The sequence below is a fragment of the Planococcus citri genome, chromosome 4 (genome assembly GCF_950023065.1).
Source record: "Planococcus citri chromosome 4, ihPlaCitr1.1, whole genome shotgun sequence".
Lineage (NCBI taxonomy): Eukaryota > Metazoa > Arthropoda > Insecta > Hemiptera > Pseudococcidae > Planococcus > Planococcus citri.
Window position 1 is genome coordinate 18,250,044 of NC_088680.1, and position 21,801 is coordinate 18,271,844.

Sequence of the window (21,801 nt, forward strand, 5' to 3'; positions counted from 1 at the left end):
ATGCCAAGTAGGCCTACTGGATGTGGAACATGCAATTTCATTGAAATTTACTACAAAAAATTGAGAACTTATTGTATTGCTGAAAGAAAATCTCAAGTGCTTAACTTTGTTGTAATTTACAAAAAAATTTTAAAAATAGTTTTCAGGGGCAGGGGGCATCAAGTACGTCAAAATAATATTCATGTAAAGTCCTATTACAAAAAATTTCCAATCCTTCTAGGAAAATTTGAAAATTCTCGAGAACTCGAAAATTACATTGGATGCTCCAGAATGGCCCAAAATCGAGAGATTTGATTCCCGAAGGGGGGGGGGGTGGATTTCAGGTGATAAGTTTTTGTAAAAAAATCAAAAAAAAAATCCACAATAAAAAATAATTTTTGATTTCTTTTAATTTTTTTTAAAAATGATTTTATTTACCTATGTACTTAACTTTGCTCGACCTTACGATCATTTACGATATTTGTAACAAGTCTAGTAAAAAATATGCTATTCTTACACTTCGATTTTTAGCAACCCAAATTAATTTTCATAGTTTTCTGGAGAAATAGAAAATTTTGCTGGAGGTTCCAGAAAATGACAGGAAATGGCAAAACTAGGTTGATATTTAATTTCAATGCTAGTTTTCGTCATTTTCGCTGCATAAATGTACTTTTTTTAAAAACATAAATCGCTGAAAATAATCAATTTCGGATTATAAAAAATTCATTTAAAAAAAATCGAAAAACCAATTCGGGCAGCAGAAATTTTAGTTATGAGGGTTTCACTATTTTCTGAAATTATTGTTTTTTAAAATGGAAAAAATAAAAAAATTGTACTTCAAGTATTAAAAAATAGATATCACAATAAAAAGTCACTCCAAGCCCAGAAGAAATTAAATATGAACTGAAAAAAGCAAGACACAAAAAAACTACGAGTCTTGATTACCTACCAATTTCTTAGCTAAAAATTGTAAGAAAATGAAACAAAAATGAAAAAATACTCAAAAAAGTGGAACAAACGAAAAAGCTCAAAGAAATGGGACCTCATTTTTTTAAAAATTGATTTGTGCCTAAATTCATCTTGAAATTTGGGAGAAATTATTGGGGATTCAACTTCCAGCCGAATTCTAATGGCAGAATTTGAATTGAAGGGGCATAATTCTTTTTCTAAGATTGTTTTTGAAGAAAAAAATGATATCGTTTACTGAAAATTTCACACTTAAGTAGTCCTTAATTCAACTTTACCATCAATGAAACCCCATTCACCCAGTTCGATCTCACACTCCGGCTCAAAATCACTAAATACGAGACCAACATCCGCGAAAAATCCGGCACCTCAACCTTCAAAGTACTTCAAATCTGCACTCTTGGCTCCCATCATCCTACAACTGACAACTTGAACCTCACACGCCGATCGTATCACAATAGGGTATTGATTTTTACGACAAAAAATTTACCTAAAAATTCAGCTTCCGACCACGTTAAATATTTTACGACTCGGTGATTATTATTTAACCATAAAAAAAAACCGATGAATATTTGATCATCTTCGATACCTCTTTAAAAACGTCTGAACCGTCTCCTATTTATATACAGATTGAAAAAAAATTCATTCGGAATTTCCATTCCACACAGTATCCTTTTTCTCCAACACACACACTTCACAGTCTTCTCCACCATCTTATCTTTCCAATCATCAAAAAACGAAATTTAATCGCCTTCGTCGCATTCGATATTCATTTTATTCGTCGCGCAACAAAACACATCATTAATCGGCATCCGTACACGGCAATTAGTATTCTCTACGCGAATATCTTCCGATTTAATTCGAGTTACCAACCTACCTACCTATACCTTAAATAATACCTAATAAAAAAAATCATTATACAAATACATTCTGATGTCTACACATACACGAATGCAACTTTTTTTTTTAAATCGCGCGGACAACAACCGCGTTATCACTTCCTTCGCATAAAATTTCGATTTTATCGATGATTTTTTTTTGTTTCGGTTTCGCTATACACAGTATACTACACACTTCGCAGTCAGACACATGAAAAATCAACCTACCTACTTGTACGTAATACGTATGCATATCGAAAACCTTGAAACCAATTGTATACATATTTCACTACCGAGCTTTTCAAGATTAGATATCGCGTGCGAACTACAAAAAAAAAAAAAGTTGAAACGTTTTGTCACCTCCATTCGTGAAATTTTTTTACAGTAAATAAGACATTTATAAGTAAAGTGAAGATTTTCTTTTACGTAATATGAATATTATGGGTTTGACAGTAATTTGAAGGGAAAAACGAGGATATAAGAAGCATAAAGCAATTGTAGCAAGATGCTGGAAGAATATGCGGGGACCTTTGCCTATTGGGGCTCCGTATCGATGATTCCGTTTTTCTTGTGCCCTTTGTAAGTACCCATTTTCAAAAAACAATGACTACAGATATATGATATTCGTATCGTGAACAGGTGAGCTTATTTCAAAATGTGTTGTTTATTTTTTTAGAATGGCTTGTTGGACCATTATCAAATGGGGATTCGCTGATTTTTTTGAACCTATCGTATTCATTGATGGATTAGTAAGGTACTAGTGGTTGAAAATTGTACCCACCTTTTAAAATTTGGTAGTCAGTTTTAAAACTGAGACCATGACACGAAAAATATTAATTCTCATTTTCCTCAAGTTAAATTCTTTTTTGTGACCAATTCGGACGTTAATTTAGCATCAATATTGTCATTTTTCGACTCAGCCATTTTATTTATTAATAGCCAAGTATCAAACACCAAAACAAAAATTAACATTTAAACGCTCAAAGTATCGAAAAATTGACAGCAAAATGTCAAAATGAGATTCTTGGGATCTCATGACCAGGGTGTCTACTGGATTTGAAAAATCAAAATCCTTGCCATTTCCTTGTTTTTCCTTGCCATTTTCCTTGCTTCAGATTTGAGTTTAAAAAGACAACCCCCCCCCCCCCTTGTGTACAGGTACTTGTTTTGTAGGCAATTTATTGACGTTTTTGGCGTCCAATAAACGGTAGAGCGAAATGTGTCTCTCTGATACCCAGGGCCGTAAAGAGCCAGCGAGGGCCTGGGCAAAAATATTGAGGGCCCCGTGAAACATTTTGAATCCCGCCCCCCCACTAATGCAGCAGGTTTAAAAATGTTTTTATATTCTGTATAAAATGATGAGTGTTTCGAAGTTTAAAAACATGAAGCGAAGCTGAAAATATTGCCCGAGCGGAGCGAGGGCGAAAATTTTTTTGGGGAATTACGTTTGAAAAATAGTAGTTTTTAACGATTTTAGACTCAATTTACAGATTTAAGAGTTATCAGTTCATCATTGAACATTTGAAATCGCCAATTGCCAACTTATTAAGCTTTCTCAAAAAATGCGGGCCCTCTGGAAAACGCCGGCCCTGGGCAAATTGCCCCATTTAGCAGTAAAATCTGTTAAGAAGAAGCTTCAATGCTCAAATTTCATGCTTTTTGATGTTTTTGAAAGAAATTTCCCACCTTTCTTCGCTATTTTGAGCTGCATAATACAATTTTGCGTACAGCGAAGTGAGGGCAAACAATTTTGAAAATTGATAATAATTCAAGAAATATAAAACCATTATTTGAATGGTTTTTTTCAATTTTCACTTTTCGCTTTTGACATGGCTTAATTAAAGACTATTTGTCACACAAAACAATTTAGGAAAAATAAAACAATTCTGCCTGAGCAAAACGAGGGCGAAAGCTTTCGAAAATTTATGATTCAAAAAGTAGAAATCAACCATTTTTAATGAGAAAAATTACAAGAAAAAAAATAAAAAATTCATTATGAAATTGAAAATTCAAGAGGAACTTTTTTCAAAATTCCTTGCTATTACACAGAAATTGTCAAAATCCCTGCTATTTTCCTGCTTCCTTGCTACCTCGAGTGAAATCCCTGCTATTTCCTTGTTTTCCTTGTTTTCCTTGCCAGTAGACACCCTGATGACAAAATAGTATCATGGACTAACAAAAAAAATCTGAAAATTGGCGCCTACTTTCTCAATTTTGAATCATTGAAAAACCTCTAAAATTGAATAGTATTCGCAAACCGAAAAAAAATCAGGTGAACTGGCTGAAAAATTGGGGAAATTCACCTAAGTATTGATAAAATTCATTGAGAAAAGGAGCAATCCTCTCCTATATTTCAAGTAAAAATGAACTGCTGCAGAATTACATATTTAAAAGTGACCTTGCGACCAATCGAAATGGGTTGAAATTTTACGAGAATTCAAATTTACAATGAAAAAGTTCTTTGAGCATTTCTGGAGAATTTTCAGCCCGGAATTGAGTCGATTAAGGATTTTTGAAAAAAGATTCATGCGACCATTCAAAATACGAGTAAGTTAGAATTTTGCAATAAATTAAAATATTTTGACAAAATGTTTTTTCAACATTTCTGAAGAATTTTGAGCCCAAAATTAGGTCACGATTTTTGAGATTTCAGAAAAAGTGACACGTAACCTGTCAAAATAGATCAATATTTCTGGAGAAAATAGAAAATTGTTATTAAAACTTTTTGTGAGCTGTTCTAAAAAATTTTGAGCTCGAAACCTTAGGTTATGAATTTCAGGATTTTTGAAAAAATATCATGAGACTTATCAAAATGGGTTAAAATTTTGGGTAAACATCAGAAATTTTTACTAGAACCAGTTTGACCATTTTTGAAGAATTTTCAGTCCAAAATGAGTAAGTAAATGATTATCATGAAACCAGTGTCATGTGACTCATCAAAGATGGTTGAAATTTCAGGAGAAAATTGGAAATTCCGATTGATTTTTTTTGAAGCGCTTTTGACGAATAATTAAGCTTAAAATTTGAATAAAGAATTTTTGGATTTTCGAAAATATTGTGCAACTTATTAAAATGGGGTGAAATTTCGACAGGAACCCAGAAATTTCCATTATTAAATTTTTTTGGCTATTTTTGAAGAATTTCTAGCTCACAATTGAGTCACGGTTTTAGATAATTTTAAAAAAAGTATCATTCAATCTACGAACTACGAGAATTAAAAAGGGTCAACATTTCAGAAGAAAATCAAAAATTTTAATTTAGACCTGTTTTCAGGATTTTTGAAAAATTTCAAGCCCAAAATTGAATAAAATGTTCAATGGTTATAAAATAAAGTCAGGTAACAAATCAAAATGAGTAACTTCGTACATGAGAAAATCCAGGGATACCAAAAATTAGAATAAACAAAATTTATTTTTCTAAGTCCAAAAAAAGTTTTGCGCTCAAAATTCTCTAGAAATGCTTATAGAATAAGTTAAAAACATTTGAGAATTGAGCAAAATTTTAACCCATTTTTTCCACAAATATCGAAAATTACGTCTTTGCAGTTTTAAGCTTAAAATTCTTCAGAAACATTGAAAAAAATTTTCATCCAAATAATTTGAAATTATCCCGAAATTTTTTCCCATTTTGGTAGTAGGTCACATGGCATCTTTCCGAAAATTTCGAAAAATATGACACAAATGTTTTCAGATCAAATTTCTTTAGAAATGTGCAAAAATAACATTTTTGTTAAAATAGATATTTTAAATTCCTCGTGAAATCTCAACAACCCATTTTGATAATAGATCGTATGAGACTTTTTCGAAAATCTCGAAAATCATGACTAAAGTTTTGAGCTCAAAATCCTTCAAAAACACAAAAAGACATTTTATTGAAATATTTTAATTCCTTGCAAAGTTTTAACCCTTTTGATACGTTGTATAGTATTTTTTTCAAAAATCTCGAAAATCATGATTCAGTTTTGAGCACAAATCAACATTTTCGTCAAATAATTTGAATTTCTCGCAAGATTTTAACCGATTTAGATGTTGAGGAGAATTTAAAAAAACGAAAATCAAAGATTCGGAGTCAGTAATCAAAATTTTTAAAAGCCCAAAACTGATTTTTCAAGATTACAAAGCTCAACTTTACATAATAACCGGTATAAAAGTTGAGATTTATCATTTTAAAATACTTGGAAATAAAAAAGGGAAGTTGAACGCCTTTTTTATTCTCTTTAAAAAATTAGATAATGTTTAACAATGTGATCTCAACACGGTGGTGAAGAAAGAAGAAGAGCGAGGGGGTAAAAATGGTCACCAGTTCTCATAAAAAAATCACTACTTTTTCACTACCTGTCTTTAATAAAATACTTAATTGAAATTGGAAGAAAATTTGTAAACGATGTATTTTCTTAATTTTTTCAAATGCCTATTTTGAAGATTTTGATTTTTTCATTACCTTGTTGACTAAATTCACTACTTTTTCACTACTCTCACTGCCCATTTTTAAAATCACCACCGTTCAACTACTCTCACTGCCTGTTAGATATCCTGTATTTTGAAAAAGCCGACGCTGAAGTTAATTTGGTGGGTTTTTAGACCACTTTTTAGAAAATCTGAAATTTCCAAGATACACCCTAAGGCTCCAGAACAGCCTGAAACCACCTCCAATCGACTCAGTATATTGAGAATGGGGTACTAAGTAAATTTCATTTCAACAACTCAATTGGGTAAAAATAATGTGGAAATTTCAATTTTCAAAAATCTGCTAGGGTGCTGCAGAACTAACACTAAAAATGATTCGAAACCGATTCCAATCGATTTGTAGGGTCGAAAACAGGGCACACGCCAGATTTCAGCTCTCTTGGTCTATTTGGTAAAATTTTGATTTTTCTCCATTTATGACCCCCAAGTTTGATTTTTCAAAAATTCGTTAAAAATCAAAATCGTTTGTGAACTCAAAAATTTAATCTACTGTTTCCAAATTCGTTTTCGGAAGATCAGATCACCTCGATTCAAACCTTATACGGACAATTATTTCAGCTGATTTTCAGATTCCGTGATTTTAGAAATAAAATTACTTACTTATTCTCATACGCGACTTCATAATATTAAGTAGGTATATCATTTTTGGAAGGATATTGTACTCACCTGAAACAAAGAAAAATTAAGATGGATTAGTCAGTTATAAAATTATTGATCAATCAACAGATAATATATGAAATAATAATGGTCGAAGGCCAAACTAAAAATCCTAACGATTTCCATGTTTAATAAAGAGCCAGAAATGAATATTCACAAATAAAGTATCATAAAAATTGTAAAATTGATTGCGAAAATCACTCAAAAAATATACCAAAAATTGATGGGGCATCAGAATACAGCAACAGAAATTTTAGAAAATGTCTCATTTAGGTAAAATTTTGCACGGACTGCTTGGATTATTGAAAAATACCAAAAATTAATAGGAAATTCTCAAAATTGAATGATAATTTGTCAAAACTTCAGAAAAAGTCATAAAATTTGTCAAATTGAACCCCACCCTCCTTCCCTCCCTAATAATTGAAAATCACCAGAAGTTGATCGTGTTATCTAGTAACGAAATTTGTTTTTGAAAGAATCTATTTTGGATACGACCCCGCAGCGCCTCTCTTCTTTCTCTCCCCCCTCCTCCTCCTCTCCATTTCGCACGATTTTCGAAAAAATTATGAAAAAAGCGGTGTGACGTGAAAATTTTCAATAATTCGAGGTTTCTTAGTTCGAAAATCTACGAATTTTTCAGATTAAAACTCTCTATTGTCTCCCTCAAATTGCTCAGTTCCTCAAAAAAAACAACAACAACAACAAGAATGGAATGGCGAAAAAATTGAAAACTTTAACATCTTTGTTGACGATGCTGATTTCATATTATCTTCTAGGTATTCAATCACGAAATTTTGCAACCCTCCCTCATAATACAGTGATTTCTCAAAATTCAACAACATTAGGAAACATTTTGATATTATTCAGCTCGACAAAAAAAAAACACTCCACGACACTAGATATTTTTCAGAGAGAAAAAAAATAGGGGTGTGAAGTATAGATTAAATCGAGCACAAAACGCTGCCGGCTTCTATTAAAAATTCCCATACAATAACATCGAATAAATTTAATCCAATACTCTCTCACCAGAAAATATTCCAAACATTTTCCTTGTGCGTACACGATCCTCGACCTTCTCCCTCCCTCCTCCAGCCACAGTTCTTTCCAGAGATGATCTAATTATCAGATAAAACTAGCCCGTATATACTATCCTCATCGTATAAAATAGTGATTCACCCAACATTCTCATCCACATCCAATGATTTATTACAGATCTTTACTATTCTACCAATACGCCAAATTGCTCGAGTGGCAAGATATGACGCAATCGAATCTACTCGGGGTTGTCTTATCCGTCATTTATACATCGGTTTATTTTCATTACTTGAGTAATAAGGTCAGTATGACATACCCTCTGAAATGTACTTGATGATTCAAACTTTAAGATCACGCAGGAGATATTTTCTCCATCCGTACAGTACATTCTTGGTTATTGTTCATTTTACAGATGAAATTCTACAAATCGATGGCGAAATGGGCATCTTTCACGGTACTCGTACTGTTATATGCCAACTGGGTGTCGAAGGAATTGGCATCCGTACATATCGAGTACATTATAGCCGTTTATAATTTACTTTCCATGATATACCCGTTCCAGGGCGTGGTAAGTTGAGCTATGCGGTAGCAGAAACACTTCGAATTAAAATTACTTATATGTAAAGAACATCTCTCTCTCAATTCTTCATCTGCAACGCAGTAGCAATAATTTTCATCTTCATCTCGAAGACGTATTGCATTGGATTGTTGTCTGTACTTCTTTCCATTCCTTACAGAAACTCGTTTACAAGAATAAATGCACTTTTGGAATACCCTATCCTGTAGTATTTGCCGGACAAATAGTGTGTACTTTTTGGCTTCTGTTTGCCATTAGCGTTCATAATTACTTATTAATGGTACGTATAAGTTATATACTACGACGATTTCTTAACGAAGACAAATTACATCGCGTAACACGACTACCATATAGTATACTAACAACCCAACGAGCACTTAAAAATAATATTTATCGTTTACGCTCTTCTTCTTCGAGTAATTTTTATTCCATAATGCTATATACATAGGTACGTGGTGTATGCAAATTGCACACAGTTGTAATCATCCATCAACTCATTTATTCTTTTTCATCTTCTTCAGGTGCAACTAGCAATATCTTTCGTTTTGGGAGCAATCCAAATAGTCTTCTTTTTCGTGTACCCTTCGCATCCGACATTCGTCAGTGCTCATCCACCAACGCAAAGTCATCCTGACACCGATTCCGCCGATTGCAGCAGCAAGAAGACAACTTAGAGCAGATCTGGGCACGTTTTAGCGACCAGGGAATCCCATCAGGCCAACTGCAGCGACCAGATTCGCCTTAAAATACATATTTAATAATTGTATTACACGTTTTTATGAACATCATCGAGTATGGAAATTTTTCGCGATGATGAATACTCCAACGAGCTCATTTTTATACCCATTAAAAAAGCGATGAAATTTACTTCATTAATAAAAAATATACTTGATTTAACGTTAACTATGCATCTCTAGAGAGGGAGGGGGGGGGGGGTCAGAATACATATTCGGTTAGGATTTGGCCCAAGTCACCGAGCCATGTCATCCTTGTGTTTAATTATACAAAATTACAACATTAATAAAAACAACGCCATCCATTGGATACAGCTACCAAAAAATATATAATAATCGATCAATTACAACGGTTATTACATTAATATTTATCTCATCAATGAGCAATGGAGCTAGTATAAAGCTGCAGCATCTCACACACTAGGACTGAGGACATACCTTCCTCGTATTCGTCAGCATGAGATCTACTGGTAGAATCGTTATGGAAATTTATTACATTCAAGAAGCCCGCGAATATCTCTGACTTTCGAGTTAGTTCGCCGAAACATTGTAAATACACATTACACGCGCAGTTGAAACTCGGGCCAGATTGATTTAAATTTATTACTCGATTTAATCTCGTTAACATCGTGAATCATTCGGCCACGGCCAGTTAAACGGAAACGAGCACGATGTCGGGCGCGAGGTGTGTGTATTCGAGTCCAAGATTTTCATGAAATTATTTAAATTTTACACGTATCTCGAGAAGCGCGCCAAAACAACATCGTATTATTTATTCCGCATTATATGTATGTAGTACCTGCCTGCCTGCCCTGCCTGGTCCTGCTCTGGGTCGACCGATGATCGTTCAAATTATAATACGTTTACACAAAGTACATAGACATACCTATATACCTTACCTTATAGCTGTATAAAATGTATAGTATAGTTAGTTATTCGTGTACATGCACATTTAATCTGTTTCGTTCCAGTTCGTTAAGTGTCAGGTAATGTTGGGTGTTGTCGTTTCTTATACGTTTACGTACAAAGTTGTATAAGTGAACGTATAGGTAGGTATATTTATTGACCCAGGTTTGAAGATATTTATGTGCACAAGTACAGGGTATGAAAAAATATTGGAATTTTTCTCCCTATATACTAATGATTCACAAAACTGGGGTTACCAGTATCGATATTGACAGATATTTACGAGAAAAGATCTTCAAAAGATACGCCGAAACCATTTGTATTATAATTTTTTGGCTTAACGATCTGGTAGAATGAATCGTGCAAACGAAATTCCAATCGGTTGAATGTGTCGATTAAATCGAAAATCTTTATTATTTCCGTTTGGAAAAGTGAACAGTGTCATAGCTGTTGCTTATCTTGAAATCATCGCTACGAAAACAGAACCGGAGGTTGTACTGCTCACTTTTTAGGAATACGATACAAAGAGGCACGAGTATAATTGAGTATTAGGGTGAATCTGGAAAAAAAAGACTGGATTTCCATCAAAATCACTAGAGGCGATCATTTTTAGTTGAAAGTCAATCAGAAAAAATTTTGGATCCGAAAATGAAGAGTTCTAAAAAATGGGGGGGGGGGGGGGGAGGGGGAAAGGGATTTTCAAAAACATCGTTTTTCTTTCGCTCTATAGCCCCTGCCCAAGCTGTTCAGAGGGAAATGGCCCAATCCAAAAGATAGTAAGATCACGTTTTCACGATTTCGACACAGTGAAATCTTCGAATTTGACCCAAAAAAGCTGAATTAAGAAAGTTACCTACTGAAAAACTCAAAATTATAAATTAATATCGAGCACTCGCTAGTGTGTTTCAAACGTAAATTATTCAATTTATTTGAAAAAAAAACACTAACGCATTTTGTAGTGTGAGAAGAGCGACTTTTCTTCAAATAAGAATCTTTTACGAACGAATTGATTCACTTTTTTTTTGAAACATTTATATACAGCAATTGATCTGTTTACAATAGAATCGAATCTCATTTACGAACGATGGGCGATTAAATAAATTGATTGATTTCTTGGCGAATCACTCGCAAACGGATCAATGAATTTACGATTGATTCGGTTTTTGTGAAACTATTGTATAGGAATTGATCTGTTTTCAAGCGAAGTGAATCAAATCGAATCGAATCATTCACAACCGATTGGTGATTGAACAAATTGATTGATTTGTAGATGAATAATTCACGAACGAGTTGATCAATAGTTACTAAATCATTTGCGAACGAATCGATTCATATAAGTGACTCGTTCGCGAACGAATTGATTCGTATACGTGGCTCGTTCGCGAACAAATTGATTCGAATAAGTGACCTCGTTCGCGAACGAATCGATTCATTTACTCAATTGTTGGCGAATCATTCACGAACGAATTGATTCATAAATTGAAGAATTGATCAATTCGTTCATGAATGACGATTCACCAAAAATTGAGGGTCGTATTAGTACTTTATAATAGGAATCCACTGTGCAGGCAGTGTTGAAAAAAAACGTAAACAGTTTTTTTGTATGTTTAAAACTCTTAAAAAATTTTTCAAACGATTTTCAATTTTTGCAAGTTGATATTTGATAGAAAATATTAAAATTTATCGATTTTCTTATTTCGAATGTACGCGGATCAATTTTGGACTCGACAATTACTCGAATTATTCGCGAATAGGTACAGAAAATGTTGAAATTTATCGATTTTTTTATTTCGAATGTACTACGCGGGTCAATTTTGGACTCAATAATTACTCGAATTATTCGCGAATAATTAACCAAAAATTAATTAAATGGATTTTTGACAGAAAATGTTGAAGTTTATCGATTTTCTTATTTCAAACGATTTTTAATTTTTGCAAGTTGATTTTTGACAGAAAATGTTGGAATTTATCGATTTTCTTATTTCGAATGTACGCGGATCAATTTTGGACTCGATAATTATCTGCTCGAATTATTCGCGAATAATTAACCAAAAATTAATTAAATGAATCAAGTCGTTAGCGAATGATTTACGAAAAATAATTAAATGAAAAGTTCAATTCGTTTGCGAATGAGTCACTTATACGAATCGATTCGTTCGCGAACGAGTCACTTATACGAATCGATTCGTTCGCAAACGAGTCACTTACACGAATCGATTCGTTCGCAAACGAGTCACTTATACGAATCAATTCGTTCGCGAATAATTTAATAACTATTTATTAACTCGTTCGCGAATGATTCACCTACAAATCAATCGAATAATTCACCAAGAAATCAATCAATTTATTTACTAAATCGCCAATTGTTCGTAAATGATTCGATTCGATTGTAAACAGATCAGTTGCTGTAAAAATGTTTCGTAAAAAGTGAATCAATTCGTTCGTAAAAAATTTTTATTCAAAATGTGTTTTTTTTATGATCCAGTTCTTCAATTCTAATGAATGAATGAATGAATGAAAAACGAGCTTGAAGAGAGAAAAAAAGACCTTTAAACAATTTTCAGCAACGTACGAAAATTTTTACACGCAAAAAAATCGATTGTTAACAAAAAGCGAAACATTGACAATTTTAGAAAAACTAAGGGCTCTTTTGGTAATTTTTGGTAAAACGCAGAATTTCCAACAATTTTTGGAAAAAAGCAAGACTTTTTGCAATATTTTGCAAAGAAAATGACAATTTTCAGCCATTCGGCTAAAAAACCGAAAATTTTCATCAATTTTTGAAAGAGCGAGAATTTCAGACAATTTCTGGAAAAAGCAAGATTTCGACCATTTTTGCAAAAATCAGGTCTTTCTGGAATAATCGGTTTGAAAAACGAAACTTTTGGATAATTCTTGAAAAAAGTGAAATTTATATCCAAACGTTGACAATTTTAGCAAAAAGCAGCATTTTTCGGTATTTATTGATAAAAAAGCACTATTTTTTCGCAATTTTTGCCGAAAAAGCGAGGCTTCTCGCAACTTTTTGTTCAACTAGAAAAACAAGACTTTTAGGTAATTTTTGGAGAAAAAAAGGAAATTTTCCAGCAACATTGTAAAACAGCAGCCCGCACCTATTCCTGGAATTTCGATAACATGTGATAAGCAAGTTACAGACGTTAAATATCGCTAAATAACGTGCGCTATTTTTTTTTTATCATCACTCCTAAGGAAGGGTTGGCGTTAACTGATGAGAGACGACAAATTTTTGAAGCAGCGGAATGCACCACTCATAACACCAATACGTACACCATTTAGGCACATATTTTTAAAATGAGCTTTGTGCGTCGCATTTGCGACATGACATATACGACACACTGAACGCCGACATTGTATCTATTGATTTCATTTGTGGTTTCAAACACAATCGACAACCTGATAAATTATTTTTCTCATACCACGTACCTCTACCTACTTGTTAAATAATATTTGAACTGAAGCACGCTATACTTCGAACATTGAAATTTGACGATCTGAATCACAGATATTCAAATTTTACGGAATGTTTACTAAATGTTTAAACGCGCTCAAACCATTGCAAATCTCATAAAGTTTATGATTATTATACGTAACGTACTTACATATTGTATCCTGCGCATCTGTATAATGTATTAAGGGTAATACCAAACGTAGATGCTAGATGCTACAATGAAATAAAATAAAAACTTTACAAGTTCTCGTAGACATTATTCTATACGCATCGGCAATAATCAGTACACGATTCCTATAACTGTACGAAACTCTCATAGTAATTGCGTAATTTTGTGATAAAACTCAGAGTTGAGGGAAAAAAATGAAAACTTCGTTCAGTTTGATATTTTCTATTGTGATTTGTTCGATGGTACATATAGGTAGTACCTACCCACTTGACACCGTGACAACTGAGGATTTTGATGCGTGGGGCAGGTACAGTATTTTTTTTCCAGAAGAAAAATAACCTTTTTTCATGATTTTTTTTTTTAAGTTTTTCGCTCTTGACAATTAAAATGTAAAAAGAGAGCAGAAAATTTCATTGTCCAAGGGAAGCGAGAGCGCAAAATTTTTGGAAATTTTTTTAGCAAAAGCTTTAGAAAATTTATACTTGTAAAGTACCTAAAAAAAATCATTTTCAATGCAAGAAGTTTCAACGCCAAAATTTCGTGATTTTTGGTATTTCAAACTGATAGGTAATTTTAAAAAGTAAAATAACTTATGCAAAAAAGTTGATTTTCGTAGTTTCGGCATTTTAAAATTTTAACACTCAGGAGATAATAATACATACCTATTTTAAAAACTATGAACAATGGTTGAGCAAGGCGAGAACAAAAGCTCTCGAAAATTCACAATTCTACTTATTTTTTCACCGTGAATTATTAGGTGCATAATTTTCATTTTTTCAAAAAGAACCAACTTCAAAAAAAATTAGAAATTGTTTCCGAATTTTCGACGAAAAATAAGGCATTTACAATATATTTTGGCAGAAAGTTGCGACTTTTTGGCAGTTTTGACTGGAATTCTTGAAAAGACGTGTTTTGGAAAACTTCATTTTTCGAGACTTTCAGTTTCGCGACCTGGTAGACACCCTGTAATATTCATGTTTTTTTTTTCACCTTTCCACAATGAATAGAAATTTACTGGAGCAAATTGGCTCTGAAATGGCTCAAAATTCTATTCGTAATTGTTGATATTTGAAAGTTCGGTTGAATTAAGGAATTATTCACACGGGTTCACTTTGCTGAAAAAAACCTCAAATTTCATGGAAATAAGTATTTTTAAAAATTGCCCTTGATGAAAGTTCATTTGAATTTTTTTCAATTTTCAAAAATACGTACCTTAGGACCTTAAATTTCGGTAACACAGAGTGTCTACCAAAATTTGATATTCGAAAATACGACTTTTCTTCAACTTTTTTCGCGACTTTTTCAACGAAAAAAACCCGAGTTTCACACTTTTTTCGGAAGAAATATGTACACAGAGTGGGCCAAAAGTCATTATCCCGATTTTCACGTTTTACTTTTTCTTAAAAAAATCAAAAACTAAGCATCCTAGAAAAAAACTAACGACAACATCAAGAATGTCGATTCAAAATTTAATTCTCTACAACTTTGAATTCAGGAAATTTTTTTGGACGCTTTCTTTCGCCTCCAGATCAATTTTTACGAAGCTCATTTGGCAAATTTTTCGAAAATTTTAGAATTTTTTCATAAAAATCATCAAGTTACAAAAATCGAACTGGAGGCGAAAGGAAGCGTCCAAAAAAAATTTCATGAAGTCAAAGATGTATAGAGAATAAAATTTTGAATCGACATGTGTCGTTAGTTTTTTTCTAGGATGCTTACTTTTTGATTTTTTTAAGAAAAAGTAAAACGTGAAAATCGGGATGCTGACTTTTGACCCACTCTGTATAAAAAAAATTGAAAAATGATTTTTTAATTCAATGAAACGAACATTAGGTATTAATAGGAAGTACTTCAATGGGAAAGTTGAAAGTACATAATTGACAAAATTGGTAGGTAAGTAAATAAAAATACAAAAAGAACTCCGAACCAACATACAGTGTGACCATTGAATAATACTAACGAGAAGTTTTTAAAATTCAAAGTCGGAACAATTTATAGCGACTATTGGTGATTTTTGGTCAAAATCGCGACTTTTTTGAGGACTTTCGCAACTTTTTCGGGACTTTTGCGACCTATTTTCAGAATTTCATTCAAAAGATTCACTTATTGTTACTAGAACAGCATGCATTGCACAATGCACATACATTTGATATACCCACATGTCATGTATTTATTTAATCTAGCTGCTTTAATTTAATCTTATCACTATTCTAGTTCTCGTATATGCAGTGATCCAAAGTTGAAGGACCAATTACCACGAATTTGTACCCGATTGAACGCTTCTATGAGATACAAGCAACTAAGTTTCGACAAACCCACTATAGAGCAAAATGCCCAATGCGTTGACAATCAACTGATACAACTGACTGAAGACGGTTTTGCTCAACCGCTTCAACGCACTGTAGCAATGTGTAGAATGGCTGCAGGCCCCGGCGGTACAAAATGCGTTACAGCAGGACCGAATCCTGATGAAATAGTTGTATATAATTTCGATACTGAAATCTGTACCCCACAATGCATCGAACAGAATTATATGCAACTTGAACAAGAAAAAAATCCACCCTGTTATGGCTGTTGCAGCTGATGGCTTGATTTTCATTCATTCATTCATTCGCTCGTCAACATTTTTCCTTTTTAAAATAATGTTTTAAATATATCTATTTTAGCCCATGTTTGCGATTTTTTTCATGTAAATAAAATAAATTTATCACTTAGCAGAATGTACATATTATATAAAGCCTCATTTACGTATAATAGTAAGTAATATTAATTGAAAAACATAAAATAAAATAATTGAAAAGTTCATCTGTCGTTTTTCAAAGAAACCATTATTTATAGGTAATCACTAATCAGTAATTGAAATTTCTGTGATTTTTCATTGAAAAGTTGGAATTTTCAACTTTTCAATTACTTTTGCTAGTTTTTCAATTACCATTATAAATGAGCCTTAATTTGTTTTTTCTTTCAAGATTATTCGAATAGAAAAGAAGAAAATGAGCGAGGGGCTAGAGAGGCGTTGTAAAGGTCGAATTTAAAAAAATGTTTACTGAGGTAACTAATTGCTGAGACCCGAAACGGGCGAAACCCATATTTTCAGAATTTGTTGAGATCATTTTTCTTCAAAATTTATGACTGGAAATGCATTGAAGGAACCTATTCAAAACGTGAGTGAATATTCGAACTCGGGATAGCTTCGAAAACCTAACAAATGACGATGAACTACATTTAATATGAGAAATTTCTATTCAAGTACATAGAAAAATTCTACACAATGAAAACTCTGCGATCCATATTTTTTTTCAACAAGGCCGCTGGGGCTCCAAAACGACTTGGAATCCACCTGTAATCGACTTCATCGCGTACTAAAATTTAATTAGTTTATAAAATGAATTTTCGCTTTCCAGATACATTCCGACTACATAGGTATGTATTTGATGAAATTTTGTGGAAATTTCAAGTTTCAGAAATCTGCTGGAGGCTCCAGAGCTGCTCAAAACGTTGAAACCGTTTCCAATTGATTGAGCAAGTCGAAAATTAAATATACCCCAAATTCAAGTTTACTATGCCAATTTGGTAAAATTTTGATTTTTTTTGTGTCATTTTTGACCTAAATTTGATTTTTAAAACTTCACCAAAAATCATAAAATACTGAAGCACTTGATTTGCACGCTCTTTCGATCATAGCTTTGTCCAGTTCGTTCAAAAGATTCCGCGATAGCCTTATGTTGAAAAGCATGGACATGGACAGTGACGTGTCAATCAAAAATCAAAATGGCCGCCAATTCGTTGGTATGCGGTCAAATTTTTTTTAGCAAGTTGGGCTCAAAATGTCTCTTAGGATGTGCCATTTGAGAAAAAAGTTGTCACAGAGGGACTAACTTCGTATTTCATCAAATTATGAGATCACAAAATTCATTAGAAAAATTGACCGGTAATTACAAATTCTGAATGCTCCTTGAAAAATTCGTTCACAAACTTCTTACAATATTATTTTCTTCAGATTAAATAGTATTTTTTTCCACTTTAAATCACCTACCCTATACAAAAAGGTTTCATATTAACCCTACATTAAAATTTAAAAGTGAATTGACAGCGGTACAGTTTTGTCGCACAACACACCACGCGAAGAAAAAATATCTACCGCTGCACGTTAATTATGGTCGGTTTTATTAACGACGAAGGAAATGTCTCAATTTCGAAAGGGTTGACAGAAATGTGGTATCTTTTCATTCGGAGTATAATTGTATATGAGATGTTTCACTCTATAATTTCCTCGTTTAGGTTAGTGCGGACCTCCTTCTGGGCTATATAACAAGTACATACTTCGTATAACGTGGTAATTCGAATCTATCCCCTAATGCGGTTATGAAGTCATTTCCAGAATGTTTTATAAAGAAGGGTGATGTTTTCTTTCATTATTTCGTCTTTTATTGTTTTATTTCCTCCTCGCGCATCATCATCATCGTGTGGTCTCTTTTCTTTCAGCCATTCTATTCAAATCTTTCAATTCGTCAACACTTCGAGATATCCTTATTCTTCCTATAAGCGTGTATGAAATACCTTATACCTACTTACACTTTAAAGGCGATACTATATACCTAGGTACAAGTAAGTACACACATACATACACATAGACAAACAAACCCAACTTTCCATATATGACCAATGCTACTTCAGCGACCGCAAACAAACGTGCAGAAAAACAAGAGACTATTCGACTCAACTCGACTCGCTGCATAGAGAATAATTTAAATACAAACGACACTTATTTCCTTACAATTTTCCATTCCACAAGAATGTTAACAAGGTAGAAAAAACAGCGGATATTCAATATTCGCTGTCCACCAGATGGTAACCCGCTCTGTTTTTTTTTTTTTTTATCTTCTATCAAATTAACTTGGTGTGCCGAGAACGTGATAAATAACGCTGAATACTTAACAAGAGAGCTGCTTTGTTAGCAAACCGTTTGACAACCAGACTTGAGAATAAATCTTCAACTGGTTTGTAGGCTGCAGAGGTACTGTGTTTATATCTCTCTACGACGTCTAAGTAGCATCTTCCAAAACCTGTACCTCTATACTCGAGAGGATTTCACTACGTTACATAAGTATATGTACTTCAAAAGTTAACTCATTATTATTTCTTTTTCTCACTCAGACGATTCAATTTTTTGTCAGGTGAGAAGTATAGAAAATAAATTCGAAAAAAATTGCAAAAAAGATGATTGCAGTGGTAAGAGTAAAGGAAAAATCGATTTTTCAGTATTTTTCAGCGAACAAAGAAGTTTGGAGCATTGAACTTGACCAATGCAAGGGTAACCTTTAATATGGAATAATTCCTTGAAAAGGGTAACCCGATGAGTCAGAGTTTGGTTGACTGATAAATTGAGTAGATTGTCAATTTTGTTTTGAAAGCCATTTACTGTAATTTGGGGAAACGAATCACCTGCTGTTTGTAGTGACAGAATAGTTTCTATTGCTTTGTAATTATTATCATTTGGGGTTGCTCAGTTATCATCATTTTGGTAACCCTATCACTTAAATATTTCATCAGCCCAGGTATTCGCTCTTCTCATGACTCAGTAAAATTACACCGAAAAACAACTCAAGACATAAACTAAAATTTCCAAAAAAAAAAATGGTGAAAAACACGGTAAACATGTTTACATAAAAAATTTCAAAAGCATTAAAACAATTGAAAATTACAAAAAAATGATCAACTTTTAGTAATTAAATTTGGTGAAATTCAGTGAAAATTGCAAAAAATACACATCATCCCTCAATCCTTCTAATCTTAAAATGACTTTTGAACACTCCAAAAGCCCTCGCGAAACTGATGAAATTATGTTAAACATACATAAAAATGTTGAAAAATATCAAAATCTTGAAAAATAGAGAAGCTAATAGAACATAGTAAAATTTTACAAAATTTGGCGAACAGGTGAACATCATACAAAAAATATTTTTAAAACGTGTTGAAAAGGGCACAAGAACACTTGAAAAGGATTAAAATCATCTGAACTTACTATCCAAACTGCTAGTCAAATTCCAGTATTTGGCAAAAATTTATCAAAAATTGTATAAAAACGTATAAAAATAATCTGAAAATAAGAAAATATCATACAAATCATAGAAAATAAACAACCAAAAACTGATGTGATTTCATCAAAATTCACATAAAATTATGTCCACTGTTCTGTGGAAGAAAGGCCAAACTGTTTTTTCAGTCTTTTTCGAGGCATCGAAATGAATGAGACAAAAGAGCCAACTGCAAGTTTTTTAGATCCAAACTGACCTCATGAAAATTGAAGTCAGTTTCTCTTTAGCAATCAAACAAAGTTTGAAAAAGTAACCAAAAGACTAATAAAAACACGTGCACAACATTTTAATACGGAAAAAAATCACAAAAAACAAAACTTTTCAACTGAATTTATTGTAAAAAATTTAAAACATGATTTTTTGACAAATTGGCAAAAAAATTATACATTTTTATCATTTTTGCCAAAAAGGTTGGACTGTTAGCAACTTTTTTTTAAAACCGAAACTTTTTGACAATTTCTGGAAAAATAGCGAAAATTTCTGGTACCTAAATTTTTAGCAAAAAAAAAAACGAGATTTTGAGGGGATTTTGACAAATAGGTAGCGATATTTTTTGTTATTACAGCTTTTTTTTAGTGATAATTTTTGGCAAAATAGCGAAACTTTTCAACAAAAAAATGAGAAACTGTAGTGATTTATGAAAAAAATGAAAACTTTTCGTAATTTTAGGAACAAAAGCAAGAATTTTCATCAATTCCGGTACCTGTAAAAAATTTTCAAATTTTTGGCAAAAAACAGGACTTTTTGGATCTGTCAAAACTGCGAAATTTTTAAGCAGTTTTTGGCAAAAATAAAGTGAAATTTAAAAGTAACTTTAGTAGCCAAAATTTTGAAAAAGTAACCAAAAATTACTTTTAGTACTAACATGAAGGCATCAAAATCATTTAAAACAACAAAAAACTTATGCTTCAGCAAAACGTGTAAAAATTCTGAAAAAATGATATTCTATGATAAAAGAAGCATTAAAAAGTGGCTAAAAATAACCAAAACTGATAATTTTCCAATTTTAGCTAAATTTGCATAAAACTGCATGAAATTTCAAAAAATAACATAAAATAAAAACATTTTATAAAATGCATCAAAATCGATAAGATTTTGAAAAATAAGCGAAATTTTAAAAACAAGGGTACCAAAATTTAGTAAAAACTGCATAAAAAGTCATAACCTGCAAAATATCATATCAGAACACTCAAAAATCGTTTACGAGTAACATCATTCAAAATTACCAAAAAATTGATAAAATTAAAATTTAGAAAAATTTGCATAAACATCATGAAAATAATATGTTTAAAAAACCTTAAAATCTGGTCAAGTTTAGCAAAAATTGCATACAAAATATTATAAAATCCATATTTGAAACTTCCATAAATTCAATATGGAGAACAACAATTTTTTAATAAGCCTTAATAAGAGCATTATAATTATTATCAATTGATGAAAATGTCATCTGATTTTCTCGTAATTTCATTCGGAAAATTTGGTATTTTTCTTTTCATATATGGTATACTTACTTATCGGAAAATTTTCAGTCATCCTCCTCCCCCCCCCCCAAAAACCTGTAGTTTTGTTTCTGTCAGTTTGATTTATTTTTTGCGAAATTGAATAAGAAAGCAAAAATAAAAAATTACAAGTACAACTAGCATTCAAGTATCCAAACCTGAGAAAAAACAGAAGGGGGAAGATTCTGAAGGGGAGGGGGATAAAATTTCGAGGTCCCCACCTACCCAGTCTGCATCGGCATTGATCCAATCGGCTCGTCTTGGAACTTACTCATGACGATACTTACATTGTTGGCAAAAATGGAATATTTTCGAGGCACTAAATGCAGGAATCAGATGCAATTTTTAATCGGTCTCGTAACTAAGTT

General features: G+C 32.5%; 2 protein-coding genes across 2 annotated transcripts in view; one reads left to right on the top strand and one right to left on the bottom strand.

Moving 5' to 3' along the window:
* LOC135842512 (repulsive guidance molecule A-like) overlaps positions 1 to 21,801 on the bottom strand; it is a 214,983-nt gene that overhangs the window by 186,602 nt on the left and 6,580 nt on the right. The gene's annotated exons all lie outside the window — the stretch shown is intronic.
* On the top strand, positions 2,178 to 9,462 carry LOC135844532 (sugar transporter SWEET1-like). The gene is made up of 6 exons (XM_065362757.1): positions 2,178 to 2,402; positions 2,500 to 2,577; positions 8,159 to 8,282; positions 8,394 to 8,549; positions 8,719 to 8,838; positions 9,080 to 9,462. The coding sequence occupies exons 1-6, from the start codon at positions 2,329 to 2,331 to the stop codon at positions 9,230 to 9,232; spliced, it is 705 nt and encodes a 234-aa protein (XP_065218829.1). The 5' UTR covers positions 2,178 to 2,328; the 3' UTR covers positions 9,233 to 9,462.

Bases quoted from the DNA above. Each gene is read 5' to 3' on its own strand.
- LOC135844532 (XM_065362757.1), top strand. From the start codon at position 2,329: ATGCTGGAAGAATATGCGGGGACCTTTGCCTATTGGGGCTCCGTATCG. The intron at 2,578-8,158 runs GTACTAGTGGTT...GATTTATTACAG, and splicing joins TTCATTGATGGATTAGTAAG to ATCTTTACTATTCTACCAAT. The intron at 8,839-9,079 runs GTACGTATAAGT...CATCTTCTTCAG, and splicing joins TTCATAATTACTTATTAATG to GTGCAACTAGCAATATCTTT.